Source organism: Urocitellus parryii, chromosome 2 (genome assembly GCF_045843805.1).
Source record: "Urocitellus parryii isolate mUroPar1 chromosome 2, mUroPar1.hap1, whole genome shotgun sequence".
Classification (NCBI taxonomy): Eukaryota; Metazoa; Chordata; class Mammalia; order Rodentia; family Sciuridae; genus Urocitellus; species Urocitellus parryii.
In genome coordinates, this window is record NC_135532.1 from 27,229,751 (window position 1) to 27,246,981 (window position 17,231).

General features: G+C 38.3%; 1 protein-coding gene across 1 annotated transcript in view; it reads left to right on the plus strand.

Moving 5' to 3' along the window:
• The window catches only part of Rxfp2 (relaxin family peptide receptor 2), a 50,034-nt gene that overhangs the window by 13,827 nt on the left and 18,976 nt on the right, over positions 1 to 17,231 (plus strand). Inside the window, exons 5-11 of the mRNA XM_077795450.1 lie at positions 734 to 805; positions 8,875 to 8,946; positions 9,563 to 9,634; positions 11,211 to 11,282; positions 12,312 to 12,383; positions 15,108 to 15,179; positions 16,127 to 16,198. Of these exons, the coding sequence (XP_077651576.1) occupies positions 734 to 805; positions 8,875 to 8,946; positions 9,563 to 9,634; positions 11,211 to 11,282; positions 12,312 to 12,383; positions 15,108 to 15,179; positions 16,127 to 16,198 (504 nt within the window). The remainder of the gene's footprint in view (positions 1 to 733; positions 806 to 8,874; positions 8,947 to 9,562; positions 9,635 to 11,210; positions 11,283 to 12,311; positions 12,384 to 15,107; positions 15,180 to 16,126; positions 16,199 to 17,231) is intronic.

Here is a 17,231-nt window from a genome sequence, read left to right on the forward strand (position 1 = left end):
TGTTGTGTTTTATTAACTTATCCAGAGAGTAAAAGAAAAAGTTGAATCAACATAGATTCTCTTGTTTATTCTACTAACTGGCTAAATTTGTAAAATATTTGCAAACTTCAGTCATACGATGCACGAAGGATCTCATGTCTAACAGTGGTACTGTAAGATCAAAATAGAACGGAAGAATTCCTTTGCCTGGAAATGCCATAGTCATTGTGATATCTTAGCACAGCTACTACTACAATAATGCTAATGTAAATAAGCCTACTGTGCTGCCACTCATATGAACGCATAGCACATACAATTATGTATCACGTACAACACTTGATAATGATAATAAATAACTATGCTACTGGTTTAAGTATTTGCTATCCTATACTTTATATTGTCATTGTAGAATGCACCCCTTCTACTTATTAAAAAAATTAACTGTAAAGTAGTATGTCTTTTAGGCTTCACACATCCCATTTGTAAGCACACTTTCTGATGTTCCAGGTGACAAAATCACCTCACAATACACTTTTCGGAATGTGTCCCATGGCTAAGCTGACATGACTGTACCTTTGTTTTTCTATCTGAATTTTTATTCTCCAATGCAAAGTTTTCAGTTACAGTCACGTTCAAATGTGTGTTTAGTACCATGGAACCTCAGCAAATATTCTTTTCCCAGTCATGCAGCTTCTAGAAAAGAGTCTGGTTGGCCATAAAAATCCATAATAAAGTCTCCTTTACTTTATTTTAGGTCTCTAAAGAAAAACAAAATCCACAGTCTTCCAGATAAAGTTTTCACCAAATACAAAGAACTTAAAAAGATGTAAGTAGCTATTAATAGCATATTTATGGGAAAACCCTTATAAAAACAAAATGAAACATGAAGTTTATCATCTTTATCACTTAATTTATGTTTGTAAATTTAAGATTAGAAAATAAAGTATTTAAAAGTATGAAATCTTTCCACTCCATAATTTAAAGTGGCTGAACTGATTTTATTTTAAACTTTTTTCAGAGAGTTAACTTAGAGTTGAGGTAAATATTTCAATAGGAAATTTCATAGGTCCATATTTTTCCTTAAGAAGTTTTGGAAAATAACAATGCAGAGGCAATACATGTACTGTAGTGAAAGCATAGATAACAACAGTCAAATAACTTAAAACTCAGGATACAGAGACTACCTCCCCAGGGTAATAGGGGCAAAAACACATTTCTAGTACAATCAGTACATTAGCTTATCTGAGGAAAGAGAAAATCAATAAGTAGTGGTGCATAGTCAGCATATAGAATTCAGTGAGAAAGAAAGGGCAAATATGCTTCCAGCATCATCCAAGAAAGATAACTGGGATTGGGAAATATAGAGGTGGTCTCTGTTGGAGGTTAGGGATGAATCATCAATCTCCACCACAGTTTTCATGAACTGTCTCTTAGTATTATGCATATGGTTTTCTTTGATACCTTACTCACTAAGCAACCTTATGATGATGAATAACTTACCATCTTCTTCACAATGAAGCAATTTAATTGAAAAGTTGCATTGGATAGAGGGAAAGGACATTCCTATCAGCAAAATGGGATACCTCATTTCATATTTAATAGGTGAAAAATATACAGGTTCATATATGATTCCTCTGTAAAGTGGGTTGGTGTCTGGCCAGTACCCCAGGAGCACTAGAGAGCTATACCTGCCAAAAGGACCATTAGTCTAGATAACAAAATCAGCAAGCTAATGCTGTGCCTGCTTATATCTTCATCTTTGTGTTTTATCCTTTGACATGGAGCATAGAAGAAAAAGTTTCTAGCTGTATGAAATTTGCAAAATAAACTACTAGACAAAAATGATCTGAATCTTTGGTTGGAAACACCAACAATGATTCCACATTCATGAATCCCAAGGATGGATTTCCTCATAAAAAAAAGGAAGTCGGTGAAGGAAGTCCATCAGGTGGTCTCGTATGATCACAGATACTCAACCTTACCTGAGTTTGAAGATCACCTCTGTAAATCCCAGCTGCAGTTAGGACTTCTGTACCATCCAAGAACATGTGGTAAAATTGTCATTGTCACACTGGTGTAGCTATGCATTAGCTCTGGGCTTCTAGGCTCCCCTGGAGAGGAAATTTTAACCACAGTGCTTCTAATCTTCCTGGAAACTCTTAAAATCACAGCATGTTCATTTTGTGAATCAATATTGTTCTTGCAATACCTGAATTATGCTCAAGGGAGAAAAATAAAATAGTACTAGCAGAAAGAAAAAGTGGAAACATCTTGTTTCAGAGTGGCTGTTAAAATTGTTAGTTCTTCATCACTATAACAAATACCTGGAATAATCAACTAATAAAGAGAAAAGGCTTATTATGGTTCAGTCCATGACAAATGTATTTTGAAGGTTTTAGTCCATGAATGGTTGGCCCTGTTGCTTTGGTCCTGTGGCAGTACATCATTGTGGAAGCACATGGAAGAACCAAACTTCTCACTTCATGATCAAGAAGTGAAAGACAATGAGGAAGAAGAAAGAGCTGGTGTCCCACTATTACCTTCAACAGAACAACCCCAATGACTTGAAGACTTCCAACTAGACCACACCCCCTAAAGGTTCTACCAACTCCCAGTAGCTCCAACCTGGGGACCACGCCTTTAACATATGGCCTTTGTGGACAGTCAAGCCAATTCTATCATCAAGTGTCATAGAAGCTATAAGGATTTCTAATTAGATCCACTTATTATACATGAGATAACTAAAGTCTACAATGATTAAATGACTCATCTAAGATCTACAATCAGACAGTGAAAGAGTCAAAATTACAGCCCGGGTCTTCTCATGGTCAAACCAGGGCTTATTTTTTATTAAAAAAAAAAAAAAGACCTAGAGATGGAAGGAAATTGTTCTATATTTGTACCAACTCATACTATCCTGACCCATGCAGATTCACCCTTTTATCTTTTGCCCCCTGATATGGGGAAAGCCAATTTCTGGGGAGGTAGAAGGGTCACTAGAGGATTAGGTCGGAGAGGTAAAATAAGATTTCTCAGGCAAAGTCCTTTCCTGTCCAGTGATCATACTTTGTTCTATGTCAATACTTTCTGCTAGTCCACTGAGTAATTCAAGCACTGGAGTAATTCAAGTCCTATATTTTCCTAGTGATTAACCTTCATTACCAAGATCAGCTGGCAACTTCTTCAAGTAAATGTTTAATTCTACCTTGTCTGAGAATTTCAGGAACCACATCATGACCTGAACATTAGCCAGTGGGGTTCTCTCCATGTGAGCTGCTATTTAATGCTTCCTAGGTAACTTATTTCTCCCAGAATCTCACAGAAAAGAGATTATGAGACCCCCATTGAGAAACACTAAGTGTCTATTATATACAAGATACAGCACAGGGGATGAAATATAATTCCTTTCATTTAGATATCACTTTTTAAAGCTTATGGAGAATTCTAGAATTTGGAGTTCTTATTTGGGCTTTGGTCCTCAAAGTTGGTGAGGTGGGTAGGAATAAGGATCCCATTCTGGAAGAAAGGTTGTCTGTCCAGAGTCAGACAGCTGGCTCAAACCTTCTGACTATGCTCCTTAGGAAGCGTTAGCCCATATGATCCAATCTCAAGAGTATTGTTTCCACCAGTGAAACCATCTGGGGCCTGGCGTGGTGGTGCACGCCTATAAACCCAGCGGCTTGGAAGGCTGAGGCAGGAAGATTGCAAATTCCAAGCCAGCCTCATCAACTTAGCAAGGCCTTAAGCAACTTAGTGAAACCCTGTCTCTAAATAACATGTTAAAAGGGTTGAGGATGTGGCTCCATGGTTAGGTACCTCTGGGTTCAATCCCCAGTACTAAAAAAAGAGAAACAAAAAAAGAAACCATCTAATACCTAAACTTTGATTTGAAAATAACTCCCATCCTTTTCAAGCATTGCTCAAATATCCTACAGCAGCACAATAGTCAGCAGCGCTTCATTATACCTCTTTTCCTCCCCATCCCCTTTCCTTTCATTTCTCAGCTCCTTCTACTACTCCCCCTCAAACTCCCAGAAAAAGCTCCCCCTGCCCCAATTCCACTGTGTCCCTCTTATTCTACTGCTCTTGGTTTTTCTCCCCAGTTTAACATACATTAGCCCAAATAACCAACATAGTAAATACCCAACCATCCCCAGGAACTGGTATCAGGAAAAGGGAGGAGCCAAATGGATAGCAGGAGCGGAAAGGCCAGCAAAGTCCACCTGTTCCTTCATCCCATCAACAAATATCAACACCTACAAGGGGCCAATCACTGAGCATACAGCAGTCAACAACGAGGGTGAAAAGCCCCCTCTTTATGGAGCTTAAACTACAATGGAGAAAAGGAGTCAAGAAACAAAGTTTTAAATGCAGAGTGTGGATGTAGGGTCAGGGGTAGAGTGCTTACATGACATGTGGAAGACCCTGGTAACTACCTCCCTTAACTCCTGTGGATCTTGCCCCTACAGTTCCTAATTCTAGGCCATCTGAGTTACTGCTGAGGCTACATGTGCTCCCTCTTATACTTGTACACTTAGCACTTAAGAGGCAGTATTGGGTCCTTTATGTATCACTAGTCAGCTTCATCCTGTTACATTCAATTTTTCTTACTAAATGATGATCCTTTTTGGATCATCCAATGTGTGTTCTATTCCTCCCAGATTTCTGTGATCTGCAAATAAGATGAACTCAATATTTTAACCAAGTAATGAAGTAAAATATTGAAGAAGACAGTGCCAAATTATCTTTACATGTCCTTCATCATCATCCTTCTGATAAGGACAATATAATTCTTTGTCTATCACAAACCACTTGATCAGTGCCTGATAGATATACTGGTATATATCCCATGGTTTTTTCTGCTCAGTCTTTCAAAGAAGAAATTGAAGTTAATCAGGCACGCCCTGTTTCTCATGAACCGTCCTGTTCACTTTGTTTTTGAGATGTTCGCAAAGCAACATTGACATAGCCTGTTCTAGGAGCTCAGCAGGCCTGCTTGGAGCTCATTCACCATAACTTGTAAAACCTACTACTTCCCCTTCTGAAAAATCAGAACCACATTGGCCATCTCTAATTTTCTAGCTGCTCCAGATTCCTCTGGAATTTGTCTTGCTTTGATGGTCTCGTTTTTTGGTGTTTCTCGATTGCTAAGATAAATTGTACAAACTAGAGGGCTTTATTTCCTTTTGGTTAACAAATTCTATCTTGGACTTTCCCTACCCCAACTCCACAGCCTTTCAATTCACCTCAGTCCTGAGGCCGCCTTCTGTGAGAGACAGGGATAAAGTAGGAGTTGAGAAATATGCTGTTATTTCCTCTTTTTTTTTTTTTTTTTTTGCTACTGAGGATTGAACCCAGGGGCACTCAACCCGTGAGCCACATCCACAGCCCTTTTTTGTTTTTTAAGTAACCACTGAGTTGCTTAGGGCCTCACTAAATTGCTGAAGCTGGCTTGGGACTTGTAATCCTCCTGCCTCTGCCTCCCAAGCTGCTGGGATTACAGGCGTGCACTACCGTGCCCAGCTGGTTATTTCTTTACACTCTCACAACATTATAAGCAAGTCCCAGAAGGCCAGCTTACTCTTCTCTTAAAGACCTTCTTACTTCTACAGTATCACCAGAAGTACATTTTTATTTCCCACAGAGTACTTTTCTTTCTGATTTTTTAACATGCGGTGGGTCAACTATGATTTCGTTTTCTTGAAACCCTCACATTCATCCTTGATTTGTGAAGGAAGCACTCTTGGGCCACCATAGCTGCCTTTTGAGTTGGAGGTCCTCCTGGGTCCTCACAGTACTGTATAGTACCCCACTCCCCTGCCGTGGATGTAATAGCATACATACTTATGGACATTGTGAGGATCAGTGTTTTCCCAATGGATGAGAACCAACATGCAGGATTAAAGAGAAGGTAGGGAGCAGATTTAGAAGAAAGAACAAAAGAATGTAAACTAAGAACACTAAAAGGATACTGGGAAAAGGGTGAACTGGACATTTTGCCTAAAGAAAACGAATTTCCACAGAAGATGTAGCATATTCTGGAGAGGTCATTTAATCATAATCGGAGAGACTGAATACCAGTGAAAGAATCTAGATTTTATTTGGCTTTAGCAGAGGAAGGCATGCAAAAACCTGTTTTTGAGTCCATTGAGTGAGTAAAGTTCATCTGCATATTTTGTCTGTATTGAAATTTATCCTCAGAGAGTACAGAATTTAATGTCAAACAAGTCCCCAGTCAGGAATGTTCTAAATACAGTAGAATTGAGGTCAGGTACGTACTGGGTAAAATAAATGCCTAAATCAAAATTAAACTTTAATTGCCAGATGAATAAATGTTGCTTAACTGTTCTGAATGCTTTTATCATTGGTCAATTTATTCACTTTAATAATCTTTTAAAATGTCAGGACCTTCTAAAGTTGAGAAAGAAAAAGCAGTTTCAGATGACCTTTCAGAGAAATAAAATACAATTTATGGGATTGACTCTAATACTTTATCACTGCTACCATGGAAACCAAAAGCAGTTCTCCTCCTCATTGTAACACAAACCTTATAAAAATTAGGAATTCCTTCTTCAACTGGATTGTTGTTAAATGCAATCATTGGCAACAAAATGTAATTCAAGGTGTTTGCCTGGCTCTTGAATACAAATTGTCACATTAAAAAAAAAAATAGCCTATGCATGTCTTTAAAGCATTTATTTGCTTTAGTTTCCAGTACATAAATTCCTGGTGTTTCTGCTTGAAAATTCTGACAGCTGAAACAGCAGGAATTCATGAAGCAGTAAGTTATTCTTAGAAAAGTCATTCAGTGTAAAGTGTATTAAATGGGTTCATATCTAAGTTCTGGCTAAGAGGAGGTCGCCACTCACCAAATTATCATGTTTCCATATTTCCCCTCTCATTCTCTAAGCTACTCTTCTGCAAAGAAGAAAGTAGATACTGAAGATGGAGTTTAAGTTCAGCAGCCTATGCCTGAGACCTGAGACTTGAGACTCGAGGTCTGAACGTGGAGGCAGCCAGCCAGCTGAGCAGATAACTGGAGTAGAAGCTCTTTATTAATTAAGGAGCTTAAGTGACATCAGTGAAGGGAGATAGTTTATACACATCAGGTGAATCATACAGATCATTGGTTTTATTCTTTATTGCCTTTGACTTCTAAGAGAAAAGCACAAGGTCAAATTCACAATTGATTATAACTGTACCTATCCCTTAAGATTTGTGTAAAATATGCATTGTACTTTTCGATTGATCATCTCAAATAAAACATAAATAGCATTAGTTAGGAAATGAATTTTATATTTAAAAGAAAGTTTAATATACCTTTATTGGAGTATGATATTCTTTTTCTATTCTCATTTGCTTCTGTAACCTAATTCACCATATTAGCTTTCATTTCATCAGTCCAAGGGCTCTGAAAATGCTAAAACAGATATTGATCCATGTCGGTTCATCCCGTTCATAGCAGAACCTTAAACCAACAGCAGTATTTGTGCTGCACTATGAAGCATCTCCCCACACACATGGTGCAGGGGATAGGGGGTTGGGAGGGCACAAGGTCACACTGAGTTTCAAGTTTATTTTCAGCATTGAAATTGATGCTCTGTGTATCACTATAGATGTAATACACGTGCTCTGTAGTACCAACCCTTTCCACATGGTGGTCCACCAGGAAAATGACATTTTTTATACTGGGCTAAAAGAATGGGTTTGCTAATAACTGGAAGCTAACCTTGGCTTTACCGGGCTACCTTGAGATCTAAGGCTATCAATAACTTAGCACCCCTGTACCACACTCATGATGTGAAGGCAAATGCTGGAATGCTCTGTTAGGGAATAATTATTTTATAAGAAAATTCAAAGTGCAACCAGACACAGAATAAGCACATGTTCTGCCTATACTGTGAAGTAGAGTACCATGACTATTAAGACAATATTGTGTAATATTTGAGGAATCAATTCAAATCAAAACAAGAGAAATCAAAACCATTCAGAAAACTGTATGTTAATTAATTACTATTATTTGTGTGGCTAATCCCTGCCCCTGGAAGCCTTTAGAAAATATGAAATCAAGGGCTGAGATTGTGGCTCAGAGGTAGAGCATGCGCCTAGTATGCATGAGGCACTAGGTTTGATCCTCAGCATCACATAAAGTAAAATAACGACATGGTGTCCACCTATGACTAAAAAATAAATATATATGTTAAAAAAGAAAAAAATATATTAATTCAAGGCTCTCCTCCTTTTGTCTCATTTCTAGGAGATGGAAATTATTTACTTTGAGAATCCTGAAAGCACTATTACTGAATCAATAGTATATTGTTAAGTTGCTTCAGAGGTGAAGTAAATCACAATCCTATGAGTTGAGAGGGCACAGTAGACCCAGTTCAATGATGGGTAGAATCCTGAGCACCTCACTAACTCACTTTAGGCTTCTTACTTTGCATCTTGAAATGGAAAAGAATAAAACTGGCCACCTCCTTTGTTCATGGGAATAGAATGAGGAGGGATGAGGAGTTAAAGACTCAATTCTGTGCTGAGAGAGAAATCTCGAAGAAAAGGCTGGCTGGTCTCTCATGGCCGGTAACTCCTGCCAGTCAGAACAAGAGGCTGCCATAGCTCCAACCTGTAGAAATAAGATTATACCCAGACACAACATATCACACCAGAGTACAAATCAGAGATGCCCAAATTTCATTGCACAGGTGCTATCAGACAGTAGGCACTGACTTACTTCAAAACCATCTCTCAATAACAACACCTGCCCCCAATATGCAAATAGGACCTTGGGCTTTATAAGCCAATTGCACAAATTGTCTTCAAGTAAAGAGCATGTTCAATAAACTAGCAAAGCCCATAAACCATAATTACCTGATCCTTCTGTCTTATTCCTAACAGATTTCTTCAGCATAATTGCCTTAGACACATATCCAGGAAAGCATTTTTCGGATTATATAATCTGCAAATATTGTGAGTAACGTCTTTGTGATTAAATAATGGGTGTAAATTTAAGTAAACTAAAAGGGTAGAATGGTAGGCTTTCAAGGTTTGACTTGGTGGTAGAGAAATGGGAGGAACAGGTTATCACAAAATACTCAGATTAATTATTATGTTTAAAAATTATCCAAAGATTTAGATACTATCAGAAAACATATGAAGACTCTCTATAACATTGTTTTCTCCAACTTGGGTCACTTCCACAATATTTTAGCATTTTTTTTCTAACCATCTCTATATGCGTTCCAAAAATATTAATATACTAAGGATGTGGCTAAAAAAAGAATAAAAACAAACATTGACCCACATATTTAGTTATTGTACTCTTATATTCTACCATAATGCAATACCCTGAGCATTATTTTTGGCCACTACTCTTGCCCTGCCCCTCGTGTTGAACACACTGAACGTGTGGTTATTTGTAGCTTCTGAACATCCCTGGGTGTCTTCCCCTCTGCTCAGCCAGCCAAATGCTTTCAGAAGCAGATGTCCATACTTTACAGTCATCATCAGTGGCTCATATTCTAATTACATGAGACTAAAATGGAGTATTGAGTTTGCGTTATTAACTCACCCGTGCTATTTGTAGATATCTCAACCACAACTGCATTACTACTCTCAGACCTGGAGTATTCAAAGACTTGCATCAGCTAACATGGCTGTAAGTATCCCAGATTTCGTTTCCCTCATAAATGATCACAGTATTCATGATACACAACAGTGCTGTTTCCACTTTGGGAGGTATCTTGTTTATTATTCTGTTTCTCCTTGGCACACAATCTGGAGCACTTTGACCCAAGCAGTTTAGACAGTGGATTGCCAAGCATTAGGATTGCCAAGTCAGCCTGTTCACCAAGAGCAGGATTCCTCAACCTCAACTCTATTGACATTTTGACCCATATAATTCTTCATTCAGGGGAGACAGGGAGAACAGAATGTCTGGTGCATTTTTAGGATGTTTAGCACCTTCTGTGGCCTCTACCTACTAGATGCCAGTAGGACACCTCTTCTTCCAAGAGTTGTGACAACTAAAAAATGTCTCCAGACATTGCCAGATGTCTCCTGCGAGGAAAAAATGCCCTCTGTTGGAAACCACTGACCCAGAAAGTAAGCAAGTTAAGGACTTATTCTGCTTCCCAGAGCATTCAGAGAAAAGTGAAAATATGGTAATTTATGGCATTTCACCCCTATCCAGACGGAGCCACTAGCTCCCTCTCTAGGACTCTCATGGCATATTTCTTTGCTTTCTTCAGGACAATTAACAAAGGGCAGTAGAAAGCTTTGAGTGAGTTTGCTCATCTTCTGCAGGTTGTCCTGGACCAGTGGAAAAAGCCAAGAATTTGGCTTCATCCAGAACTTGTGTGTGCCTGACCCAGTGCCTAATCTCCCAGGCAATGTACCTAATCTACCTAGGTCTCTTTTTTCTTATCTGTAAACTATAATCATAATTCCTTTGTAGGAGGGATGTCATGAAGATTAAATCAGATAATACACATAAAATGCCACATGCAAAACTCCTGGCACATAGTAGGTGCTTATTGTAACGCCCTTTCTACTTCCTACCCTTTGGGACTCCTCAGAATACTAGGAAATAACACCTGACTTCAAAGGCAACAAGAGAGAAGGTGACCAATTTCCCCATAGTCTAGTTTCTTCTACAAGACAAAAAATACTCTATATAATTTTAGACAGTGGTTTGAATATACAAATATGTTTACTCTTTCACCTGCCAAGTCCTTATGAATAGTTATCACATCCGTTCATTCATTTGTACAGACCTTGTTAAATATATCATGAGACCAAAGAGCCATCTGTTAATTTCCTAAAGATTATTTTTGCATTCATTCTCCATTCAGCCAATCAAATAGTCAAAGCATTTATGGACCCAATAAGTGTGAATTATGCTGGACCAGGCTCTCCGAGATAAAGGATAAAAATACCTGGGCTTGTAAGTCTAGCAGAAAGTAGATACAGGGAAATAAAGCAAACCATCAGGCTCCAACTTGATAAGTGTTGGGATGGAAGTTGCAGAAATTTGGAGGAAAGTGATATTCTAGCTACAGGGTGAAGGAAGAGCTTTCGGGAAAGTGATACGTGGGCCAAATGCGGAAGAACAAGGAGGAGTAGGCCAAGTGTTGAGGAGGCAAGATGGGAATGGACCATTTATTTATTTATTTTTCTGGTTTTATTTCAGAAATGTGTCTAACATTGGAAATGTTTTTGATATGTTTTGTCAGAATTCTAGATGACAATCCAATAACCAGGATTTCACAGCGGTTGTTTACTGGATTAAATTCCTTGTTTTTCCTGTAAGTGTTCATCTCTCTTTCAATATATCTGTCTGCAAATTGCAATGAAATCGAACACTAGCTTACAGAGAAAGCCTTAAAACAACCTCAAATCCACTAAAAATTTTCTTAGTCATAACCTTTCCTGTGTTCCTTCTTCTTGCCCATGGCTCAAAGGGAACAGCTGACTAGATTATAATGTATATTTTAAGCCTACTAGTTGACTTTTTTTTTGGATCCCCTTCCATTTCTTAAAGTCCTGAGGCATGTTTTTATTTGTAGTAGTTGACCAAAGATTCATTTTTGTATCCTATTCATTTTTATTATATCCTAACTACATTTAAATCTATTTGGATCTTCCAGGAGCCTGACTCCAACTTCATATTTAACAGAGAAAAATATGCTTTTGTTCAGCAACAGTCACTGGAAATTCCAGAATCTTTGCCCCGCCAACAGAGCTGTTCTCATAATTATGTTTTTGCTGTTTATTAATATACTGGAATGATTCATCTGCAGGGGATTATTATGTTTCTTTACAGTTAATCATATGGCATCATTATTTTTCCATTTGTCAAAAGGGACCACCATGTCATAAATTAATCGTGAGACTTCACATGTTCCTGAGTTGTTTTTTCTCCCAAGTCTCCCCACTGTCATTCCTTAAATTTAATGTGGTTTCAAATATGGCCCTTTAATGTTACAAATGATTAATGTTTCCCCTAAGACGAAACATTGGATTATGGCACTGGAAATGATTTCAAACTTAAGGAATACATGGAAAATGATCATGAACTTCAAAATCACTACTATATACATGCTTTTGTTTCACATCATATTAGGATATATCTCATTCATGGCTTCTTTGACATCTGCTGTTTAGTTCTTGCCAATCACCAATTTAAAGACCACTTTGAAGGGGTAGTTATGTATAAAGTCTTCATTCTTCGTATTCATTTTGGCATACAAATCTCTAAATTGTGGAATAGTAAAAATACTGTTCTTAAGATGGCATATAATTTTGTTTCTAACTAATATTTTCTTTATGTAAAGATCTATGGTTAATAACTACTTAGAGGCCCTTCCCACGCAGATGTGCACCCAAATGCCTCAACTCAACTGGATGTGAGTATTCATTCAAGGTTCAATTTGTTATTTCTCCAGAATACAAAAACTAGCCACGAAATTCATTCATGAAAGTCCATCTTATTTTTTTTCCCAAAATCAAATATCTAATCCTGCTACTTCCCAGTTTTAAGATCCTTTGAGGGCTCCCAAAGGTGCAAGAGTGACATTCGACCTTCTCCCTGAGCACCCAACACCCTTTATTTTTCATCTCTTACCCCGTATAATCTCTTTTCCTGCCCCTCCGCCAATGTCCTTTCCTTCCGGATTTACGGATCCACTTGTTCTGCAACCAATTCCCTAAGTACATTCTGTTCCTTGAACTTGAAAGCTCTGGCTCCCTTATTCTTTTGGCTAACTCCAACATTTCCTTCCAAAGTCAACTGAAATATCACCTCTGGGGACTCTGTTCCTGGCATTCCAGCCAGTTTCCATGGCTGCGTTTTTACTTCCATTGCACCTCTTACAAAACTACTGTGCCCCCATTTTCTACCTCTCCCAGCTGTCTCAGGGTATATGATCATATAATCACTGGTTTACTTATTCATCTCTCCTCTATTGTTTCTTAAGTTCTTTAAGGACAGAAATGAAATATTTGATTTCAGTACCCCAGTATTTGGACTCAGTAGGTACTCAGTAAACCTTCGATGGATGTGCCAAGCCATTGCTAATACGAATATTAGCTACTCGTACATAAAAGACTCCTTTAATTTACACTATGGCCTCACCACCCCTACCCACCATTCTCTGCCACATGAATCTTAATGGTCTCCTACAACAACGAGGCTGGTACAGCCATTGATTTCCCACCTTGTAAAAATAGGGAATGTACTAACCCCCAGAACTCCTCTTGTAATCCAACCAAGGGACTGGTACCCATAAAATGATACTCTTCTCTGAACTAAAAATTTCTTTTAAAACTCGATTAGGCAGTATTGTGTTTACTCACTTTTATTTCTATGTACTTAAGTTTATATCTATTATCAAAAGCCTTTTAAAATACTAGAGGACCCATAAAAGTGTGCCATTATTAAAAGCAGAAATAAGGTCTGAAAAGCATGAGAAGAAAACTAAGAATAAGTGGGAAAGTATTTAGGCACAGAACCTCTGCACAATGAGAAATAAACAGGAAAGAGCAAGAGAATATCAGGGCCCCAGGCTGCTTGGCCTCCCACCCAATGGGAGGAAGGACAGCAAGGAGATCAGGAGCCAGCCTTAGAGCCCAAGTTCCCAGCATGCTCATTGTCACCGTAAGCTCCCAAAACCACCACGGGAGAAAATAGATGCCCAGTGAAAATACAGATTTAGCAAGATGGCCTGATCACAAATGAGAAAGAGTCCTTATGCCCAGAAAATAGAAAAGTGAGAAGTCACATCCAAATTGCTCCCACTTAAGGGCAAGAGAAAACTTGTACTGGTCTGGCCTCTTCTCCCTCTTCACTTGCCTTCAAGTGGGATCGTTACTTTCATGACTCCAAAGTGTTCTAAGGGTGAGAACGTGAAAAACATTTTCCTGTTTTTCTCAGCAATACTTGGACATCGAAAAGAGTGTAGCGTTTATTGTACCTAATCATAGCTTTTCAAATGGAAAAATAATATTGAGTTCCTACAAAAATCTTTACAATGGTTTTAAAATTGGATTTAAAGGAACATGATATAGAGTTGGATGATTTTAGTGTGACCATGAGAAGAGTTCGGAAGCAGAAATGTAGCTATTGTCCTATTTGGAGAATTTATAGGAAGTTGACTATAAATATAAGTTGGCAGGAAAGTTGACTTTTTCTTTTTCTCCCCTGCACTGCTTAAAGCAAGACTGCCTTTCACAAAGGTTCTGGGTGGCATTTCCAGGGTATATGGAATGCCACTGTCCTAAGGAATCAGCTGGCAGAATGACATCTTCCTCCTGTGCTTTGTGGACATTAATGGGAATCACAGACAACAGGAGGACTTCCCAAGACACAGGGGGCTGGAACTTTGTCCTAGAGTTTCTGACCCAGTAGGTCTGGGTGGAGTCTGAGAATGAGCCATTGTAATACATTCCTAGGTGGTGCCAAGTCTGTGTTCCTGCCACACAATGAGCACCAACACACTGGACCGTGGCATCACTGAAGTTATAGGGGAAGGAATCTGTGCTTTGGCATCACACAGACCAGGAGGCACATAGCCTGACGCTGGTGTTCAGTATGTGCAAGATAACTTTTTAGTCTGATTCTCTCCTTCCGGAAAATAGAACAAAAGTATCTACCTGATATTGGGAAGGATGTGAGAATGAAATAATCCATGATACCTCAGGCACAGTTAAATGTCTGGGCTTTAGATTCAGAGATCTGATTTGGATCAGTTCTACCACTTACTATGCATGACCAGGAGGAAAAGGAACTTCCAAGCATCTCAGATTCCTCAAGTGTTCATTGCAGAAGAGCACCTGAGGCAGAATATGATGGTTGGACAATATTATCATTGATAATGTGGTGTCCAGAACAGAGAGACACTTACCAAATGTTAGGCTGCCCTTTTCCTCAATTTTATTAAGCTTTAACATTAACTGGAAAGAGAAAAGAGGCATTTATAAATTACATAGCCCTGCAACAATTATAAGAAAAATATAGTAAAATTTGGATTGGAGTAAAAACAAAGTTCAGAACAGCTATGTCAACAAAATGTATCTGTCCACATATGATTTGTACAAAAATACTCAAGATACTTTCCCTCCGTGACTTTCAGGGACCTGGAAGGCAATCGAATCAAGTATCTTACGAACTCCACCTTTCTGTCCTGCGATGCGCTCACCGTGCTGTAAGTGCCCAATGAACTTCAGTAAATGAGGAGAGACCTGATAGATTTGGAAATTTGAGGAAAACAACTGGCAATGAATGTTAAGGCAGGATTTTGTTTGCAGCCTTGATCTGAAGCTGCTGTAGTAGGAGAGTACACAGGTTGATTTATTGATCTTGATGGTGGAGCTGAGACTTCAATTAAATTGCCCACCATGGGGGTCTCCCGCTGGCTCCTTGATCCTGAGAGAAGTCGTCATTTCTGTGTACACTATCAGCTGCCCTGGTTCCCAAAAGTTCATTTCCTAACCCAAAGGTTGGCAGTGAAATGAGATCCTGTATGTTAATATGATTAGGTGTGCAAGGATTAGCTATTACTGCCAAAGACTCTTATCACTTGAAATCTCTCTTCCTAAAGAAAAAAATAAATTATATGCATCTATATATGATCTTATTCTAAAGGGAAAATAACCTAACGTATTTGATTGGCCAAAGATTCTGACTGGTGATTCTGAATGCTGCTTATGCTTGTTCTGGGGGCGGGAAGACAGAAGGATTGGTCAATTGGCACATCTTGCACTGGTAAGCTGAAAAACACAAGTATTTTGTGTTTGTTTTAATTATGGTTTTCCACAGATAGTAAGCACTTGGTAACGATTGCTGATTGAATGGGTGATTGGAGAAAAGAATGATGCAGAAAGACGAGAAAGAGACACTTTCTAAAATAATCAGAATCCAAACCAAGTGCAGGTTTATAGACCACACCGGCAGCTCCAGGTGCTCATAGGAGCGCTTCCTGGAGAGTCAGGGAGACATTCCTGCCTCAGGTTCCACACCAGAAGATGCCTCCCTTTGAGATCTCAAAGGAGGCTTATTAGATTACAGCTGGATCAGTGGCATCTCCCAACGATGACTGATTTATGACAGCAGACGCAAACCCACGGTGCTGACTCTCGCCATGTCTTACAGGTTTCTGCCTAGAAATCAAATTGATTTTGTTCCAGAGAAGACATTTTCTTCATTAAAAAATTTAGGAGAACTGTAAGTAGCATCGTCTACTAGGAAGAATATGATTGCTTCTTCCAGGATTATAAGCTTAAATGACTAGTGAGACTGCTTTTCCACTAGTGGCAATCAAAATCCTGTAGACTATTGGATGTTAAAATTCAATTAAGAAAATCAACATTATCCTAAAGGTCAGAGCACATTAAAATCAGACAGTGGGCTTAATATGGAGTTAGCCTACTCTAGTTCCCCTACCGATTTTCTTTGGGTGATTTCATGAGTATGCATGTTTGGGAGTAAATGAGTTTTCCAGATCTTCTTAAACACAGAGATCATTTATCTCTAATGGATGGAGTATAGCTAATTTTCAGTAAAATGCTTGCTGAATGAATAACGGACTGACTGAAATGATATTAATAATAATTGCATGAGGAATAAAAATTCTTATCTCTTGAGAAATTATGACTTTTGTAGCACAGGGATTGGGCTCATTGAAAAATTGAAAAATATTCAAGGAATTCCTATAACTTTTTCTGTTCAAATATTTGTTTTATAAATATAAAACTTTTTGCTTTGCCTCCCCCCCGCATAATGGTTATCATTGGAAATTAAAATTCATTTGTCTATTAAACTAAAAATCATAGCAACTAGGGTAAAGAACTGGTCCTTCTAAGTGGGGCCTTAAAATGGAAATTAATGTCTTAAAAGACTCTTTCTCCCTTTTTTTTACATCTTGTTTTTTAATCCAGAAAGGACTGGAGAAAAAAATAAATAAATGTGATTTTAAAAGTAATTTTAAAAAATAATTCATGAACAATTATGATCAATCAAATCCATAAATATTTACTAAGTAACTAGAATAGGCAAGGCTCAACATAATGAAAAATATTATCATTTTATGACAAAAAAAAATTAAAAGTAGCCCATTAAGAACAGACTTCCTTAAAGAACCATTCCTCATCAGTCTCTGGACTTGAGTTACAGGTTGGGGTGGGCAGCAGCCCAAGACAAAGAGGGGCTTATTTTATATGTAAACTTAAGGAAACAGTGAGTTGGAGTTCTATTTTGA